At 37.0% G+C, this 6,916-nt stretch overlaps 1 protein-coding gene across 1 annotated transcript in view; it reads left to right on the top strand.

Annotated features, from left to right (window-relative positions):
- Window positions 1–6,916, top strand: part of LOC108675575 (histone deacetylase 6) — a 50,471-nt gene that overhangs the window by 16,264 nt on the left and 27,291 nt on the right. The window contains exons 12-17 of the mRNA XM_047881734.1: window positions 27–49; window positions 843–969; window positions 2,312–2,438; window positions 4,278–4,359; window positions 4,803–4,890; window positions 5,092–5,274. Of these exons, the coding sequence (XP_047737690.1) occupies window positions 27–49; window positions 843–969; window positions 2,312–2,438; window positions 4,278–4,359; window positions 4,803–4,890; window positions 5,092–5,274 (630 nt within the window). The remainder of the gene's footprint in view (window positions 1–26; window positions 50–842; window positions 970–2,311; window positions 2,439–4,277; window positions 4,360–4,802; window positions 4,891–5,091; window positions 5,275–6,916) is intronic.

Raw genomic sequence — 6,916 nt, 5'->3', positions numbered from 1 at the left:
TGGTCAGACCCCTGCACCCTAGGTAGCTGGTCAGACCCCTGCACCCTAGGTAGCTGGTCAGACCCCTTAGTTAGCCCCTGATCCAAGCAATACTAGTCGCAATGTAGGCGTACAATATTTAATATATTATTTCGTGACGCAGTTCTGTTATTAAATTTAATTACCAAATTATTCAGCATCTCATTTCCGATGTTAGGTCAATTAGTGAAAAGAATAATAATTAACTTGGCCTTTATTTTTGATGCACACCTCATCTTTTCTTATGCTCTAGTTTTATTCATGCTACAAATAGTAGGTATACGTATTATTCAGCCTTACATCATACCTATTATTTTTATTAATATTATTGATGTGAAAGTAAGATTCGCTGTTTTTTTTGTACGGCAGTTTCTTCTCTAGCTTTGTTGCCGCTGCTGCAGTGTTCTTTTACTGAAGTTTTACTTAAATAGCAGTTTCTTTGGCAGTTTTAATGAAATTCAGATCTTACTGCAGCAGCTTTCTTTGTATTATAATTTATTTTTAAAGCATTAGCTTCTGTATTACAGTTTGCTTTGAACTGTAATTTCTTTCCTACAGGTGTATCTTTAGTTTACAGATAGCGTTGCCATTGCAGTTTCATGCAGTTACTGTGTCATGCAGTTACTGTGTCATGCAGCTACTGTGTCATGCAGCTACTGTATCATGCAGCTACTGTATCATGCAGCTACTGTATCATGCAGCTACTGTATCATGCAGTTACTGTATCATGCAGCTACTGTATCATGCAGCTACTGTATCATGCAGTTACTGTACAGTGTTGGCAGCACTGCAGTGTGCCAGTAACTGCAGTGTTGACGTTGCAGTTTGAGCAGTACAGTGCTGGACTGCATCACAGTACAGCGCAGTGTATGGCGCAGTCTGCAGTACCAGGGCAGCTACTGCGCCCAGACCGCGGCAGTAGACCGCGCCTCCCGACACTCCAGACCCAAGGTGGGGCTATTACCCTCACTTTTACCTCTCTTTTACCTCGTTTTACCCTCACTTTTACCTTGTTCTACCCTCACATTACCTTCACTTTTACCTTGTTTTACCCTCACATTACCCTCACTTTTACCTTGTTCTACCCTCACATTACCTTCACTTTTACCTTGTTTTACCCTCACATTACCCTCACTTTTACCTTGTTCTACCCTCACATTACCTTCACTTTTACCTTGTTTTACCCTCACATTACCCTCACTTTTACCTTGTTCTACCCTCACATTACCTTCACTTTTACCTTGTTTTACCCTCACATTACCCTCACTTTTACCTTGTTCTACCCTCACATTACCTTCACTTTTACCTTGTTTTACCCTCACATTACCCTCACTTTTACCTTGTTCTACCCTCACATTACCTTCACTTTTACCTTGTTTTACCCTCACATTACCCTCACTTTTACCTTGTTCTACCCTCACATNAATAATGCGGATTTAGCTGTCTCTTATACACATCTAGATGTGTATAAGAGACAGATGTTGCATTGTTTTTTGTTGCATTGAGATTTAATTTCTTTTGATAGTATTTTTGAATACTATGCGTCTCTATACATAATTTAAATCACTTTTCCTGTTAAGTTTGTGTACTTACATACATTAAAATACGATTTTTCAAGTGTACGAATATTTATTTCCCCCCACTGTATGTCATCTGTGTCCTCTATGTCCTCAATGTCCTGTATTTGTATTTAATATTACCGTTAGAACAATTCTCTGAATATAATTCATATTATGATATTCTCAATCGTATTTAATGTTAACATTAAATTATAATATGTATTAAATGATACCTACATATTTAATAATATGTATATTATGTATTAATATTAATGCATATTTATTTGTTATTGCCATTATTTACAGCACATACCGGCTGTAGAGTACAGGTGTACGTTTCTCTTATATAATTCATGTAATAATATTCTCTATTGTATTTAATATTAACTTTACTCATTATTGCTATTATTTGCAACACATGCCTTGTGTAGAGTACAGGGGCACATTTCCTCTGTATAATTCATGTATTAATAGTCTCTAATAATATTCTCTATTTTATTTGTATTTGTTGTTGTCTCTATTTTATTTGTATTTGTTTGTTGTTGTATTTGTTACTGTTATTATTTACAGCACATGCCAGTTATAGAGTACAGGTGTACATTTTTCTTATATAATTCATATAACAATATTCTCTATTGTATATAATATTAACATTACTCGTTATTTTTGTTATATATTAATATTATATTAATTAATATAATAATAACGTTATTCGTTATTGTTATTATCTACAGCACATAGCAGTTATAGAGTACAGGGGCACGCCGCCCCCCAGCAGGTACCCCACCAGGGGGGGGTACGCTAAGCTCTCCCCCCAGCAGGAGGAGGAGACGTCGCGAGCCCTGGCGCGCCTCAAGGCTGGTAGGTCCTAGCAATATTTATTTAGTAATATCATTTACTATAAAAGATATTATTTATATTATTTATTATAAAATTATTATTGTTTATTTTATTTTATTATTTCATTTATTATAAAAGATTTAGTAGTAATATTACCGGAATTAGTTATAAAGATAAAAGGTACTAATTTAGATCTGTTATTTATAGCCTGGATCAATATTCATTTATCAACGTATAGAAAATAATTTATAATAGATTAATTAAGATTGGTATATGGCGCCCCAATTAACATCTTGAGGGTTGAACATAATTGATAAATAATTTATAAATATCACAGATAATATCATTTATCAAGTCTGATAAATCCTATAAAGATTTAAAAGCCATGGAACCGTGAAGTAAATTCGCCTTATCACCAAATATGTTGTGTATTTACGTGGAGTTTTCTTTGCTTTTAAATTCTTGTTTTAAATTCAGACCAATGATATAAGTGCTTGTAATGATCCAACATATAGGCAGACTAATGATATAAGTGCTTGTAATGATCCAACATATAGGCAGACTAATGATATAAGTGCGTGTAATAATCCAACATATAGGCAGACTAATGATATAAATGCTTGTAATGATCCAATATATAGGCAGACTAATGATATAAGTGCTTGTAATGATCCAATATATAGGCACACTAATGATATAAATGCTTGTAATGATCCAATATATAGGCAGACTAATGATATAAATGCTTGTAATGATCCAATATATAGGCAGACTAATGATATAAATGCTTGTAATGATCCAATATATAGGCACACTAATGATATAAATGCTTGTAATGATCCAACATATAGGCACACTAATGATATAAGTGCTTGTAATGATCCAACCTATAGGCAGATTAATGATATAAATTATAAATGCATGTAATAATCAGACATTTATGAATTTATTTTATTGACTGAAGTTAATTTCTTGAATAATTGAAGGTGATGTGCACCTTTCCTGTGTAATTTAGCATGCGGTACCGGTATCTCATGATGTATTTCAATTATAAATTCTTTAAGCCACTAATTATTGAATTTGTATATCGTTCGAGTGGGAATCACATTAAAAAGTAAATGTGACTTTTTGTCCAAATTACGACGCACTGTGGCTTCATAAGCCTAGCCCTAACAAAATTTAGAGTCGCCCCGAACAAGATTTAGAGTCGCCCCTAACTAAATTTAGAGTCGCCCCGAACAAAATTTAGAGTCGCCCCGAACAAGATTTAGAGTCGCCCCGAACAAGATTTAGAGTCGCCCCGAACAAGATTTATTAGAGTCGCCCCTAACAAAATTAAAGTCGCCCCTAACAACAAAATTTAGAGTCGCCCCTAACAAAATTTAGAGTCGCCCCCAACAAAATTTGGAGTCGCCCCGAATAAGATTTAGAGTCGCCCCTAACAAAATTTAGAGTTGCCCAGCTTCTGGTACTCAAAATCAGAAGCTGACACGTCTGTAAACTTTCACTGGTAGGTAGGTCAACATGACTCACTTGTGTATTCGATATTCGTCTTAATCCGCAGTCGTGAATCGCTAAATGTACAAAGTCTTCATTTCTCTGAGTGTTCAATGTGTAATATTTGTGGACAAAGTCTTCATTTCTCTGAGTGTTCAATGTGTAATATTTGTGGACAAAGTCTTCATTTCTCTGAGTGTTCAATGTGTAATATTTGTGGACAAATTCTTCATTTCTCTGAGTATTCAATGTGTAATATTTGTGGACAAATTCTTCATTTCTCTGAGTGTTCAATGCGTAATATTTGTGGACAAAGTCTTCATTTTTCTGAGTGATCAAGTCTTCATTTGTCTGTATTTGCAGGTACAGACTTGACCGTAGCGCCCATACAGGTCTGCTACGTGCACGACGTTGCCATGGAGACGCATCACTGCCAGACTGAGAGGTGCGGGGCATATTATTATAATTAATAGTTAATTATTAATGTAGTTGGCTGTAAAATAGCATAATGTGTTTATTATTTTATTTTATGATCAAGCTAGTAATGAAGTAGCACTAGTAATATGATATAATATAATATAATATAATATTATAATATATAATAATAAATTATAATATAATATAAAATAATATAAATAATAGGAATAATGAGTAAATAGTAATGAAGTATCACTGAATATTCGAGCTCAAGTCATTAACATTTATTATGCATTAATTAAGTACTACATAATTATAATTACGATATAACAGCAATAAACGATAAACATTTTAATGCATATTTTCTATTACTCGGAAATTACGATTATTTCATTCATAAGCACCACGTAGTACTGCGCCTAGCTTCAGTTCGTGCACGCACGCTTGACTCACGTATTTTTATGCGTGCAGCTCGCACCCTGAGCGACCTGCCAGGACGCGCGAGATCATGAAGCTCCTGCAGAGTACCGGCCTCCTGCACCGCCTGCACCGCCTGCAGGTGCGTTGTGTGCCTCCTGCACCGCCTGCAGGTGCGTTGTGTGCCTCCTGCACCGCCTGCACCATTTCCCTTAAATTATTAGCGTTTAAATTTTTTTCAAATTTTCACATTGGTTTTACTTTTATTTAAATATCGATCGCAAATATTTGTTGAATAATGATTCAAGATTTAAAATTTGTGTTGTGTTGTGTTGTGCAACAGAGCAGGAAGGCGAGCGCGGAGGAGCTGGCGGCGGTTCACTCTGCAGAGCTGATCGCTCTGATGGCGGAGACGCAGAGTTACTCAGAGCAGCAGCTACACGCTCTGCAGGACCGCTACACTTCAGTGTACCTGCATCCTGACACCTACACTGCCGCTACACTTGCTGCAGGATCCTTGATAGAGGTGATGTGGTGGTGGTGTGGTGAATCCTGACACCTACACTGCCGCTACACTTGCTGCAGGATCTTTGATGGAGGTGATGTGGTGGTGGTGTAGTGGTGTGCTTATGACTCAATTCAGAATTAACTCCCAAAGCAGTGAGTTTGGGACTTCCTACCCAAATACAAATTTAAGGTGGCGCATCGATGATTATCGGTGGCTATAGGTGGAAATTATAGGCGGGCGGAGCACCGATGGCGCATCGATGGCGTGTCCGGTCTATGTTCCACCTATCACCTGCCGATGGCCACCCTAGCCTAAAAACTTAACTATGTCCCACCAATAATTACCCATTAGCGGCGGTGGCGCATCGATGCGCCATCGATCGCCACCTCTCGGAATCAACTTTAAAAATGCCCCCGGTAGCACCTAGCCTTGATTACGAACTATCGGCTGCCATAATAATGTTACGTTTCTCCCGAACATGAATATTTTTATTAACGAATAAATATGAAGGGAATATAATGTTCATATCGTAGATGATAGGCACTAATCAAGGCTTCATATTCAGATGGCCGAGATTTAGATGCATCATCATCGTATTCCATTCAAGTTATACCGTATGAAGTCAATATATACACAGGATAAATTCATAACAGAAACGATAGTTCGTAATCTAGACTAGGTGTTATCGGGAGCATAACTTAACTGAGTGTACGATGATTATATTATTTAGCGCAGCAGTTTTCAAAAAATTCCAAGCCCACAGTTAAAACAGTCTATGCATCAACATGATGGGAAGCCTCAGCCTTAGGAAAGTCATCAAAAATGTAAATTATTGTAATTTTAGGAATGAAAGAAGTCAACCAAAATATGCTTTATTGAATAAGCTCCCGAAAAGATCTAAAATACCCAGTCAAAATTAGAAGCAGTGTAGGAGCTGGGCTGGCGCTGAACCAAGAGCATGATAGAAGCATTAGGGAAGCAGTAATCCAGCAAGGATGTCCGCTTATTAAGGGGCCCAAAACGTTCTGCGTAAGGCCTTATTTGGGCGCTGGCGCTCGGCTGCAACGAATCAGTCCTGCCGGGCTCCGGCTCACTTACTGCCGACACGCCCTATACGCTGCCCTATACCTGCTCTCTTCAGGCTCATTTTATTTTCTTTCGGGGATAACTAAAGAATTCTGTTCACGCAATTAAACGTTTATTATAAATTTTTTACACATTTACATCACCTATGCAAAAAAAAAGATAGATGGCAGAAACGCCGCTTAGAGTATGATATGCTAAGGGCTTTATGCTCTATGCATCATTCAATTAGCAATAACACATTTATGAACATTATCCTATATTCTGGTACAACTATTTCTGACAAAAACTCAGCAACATGTTAAGACACTGAATATACACACATCAATAATGCAAAGGGCAGAGCAAAGCGTAAAACTAGGATAAACACAAATAATGCAGGAGTCTTCAATCATAAGTCATTTAACGAGATTTAACGATGGTTATCTCCTTCCTTAACCACAAAATTCACAAACCCCCATTAACCGAAGTCGCGAAAATCATATCTTTATACTTCGATGCAAGAAAGGAAGATTCTTCCATTCAAATCGAAACGTATACGAGGAACTAATATCAACCTAAGTTCAGCGTTACCTCA

Source organism: Hyalella azteca, unplaced genomic scaffold (genome assembly GCF_000764305.2).
Source record: "Hyalella azteca isolate HAZT.00-mixed unplaced genomic scaffold, Hazt_2.0.2 contig8765, whole genome shotgun sequence".
NCBI lineage: Eukaryota > Metazoa > Arthropoda > Malacostraca > Amphipoda > Hyalellidae > Hyalella > Hyalella azteca.
This window is presented reverse-complemented; position numbering and strand designations above follow the sequence as displayed.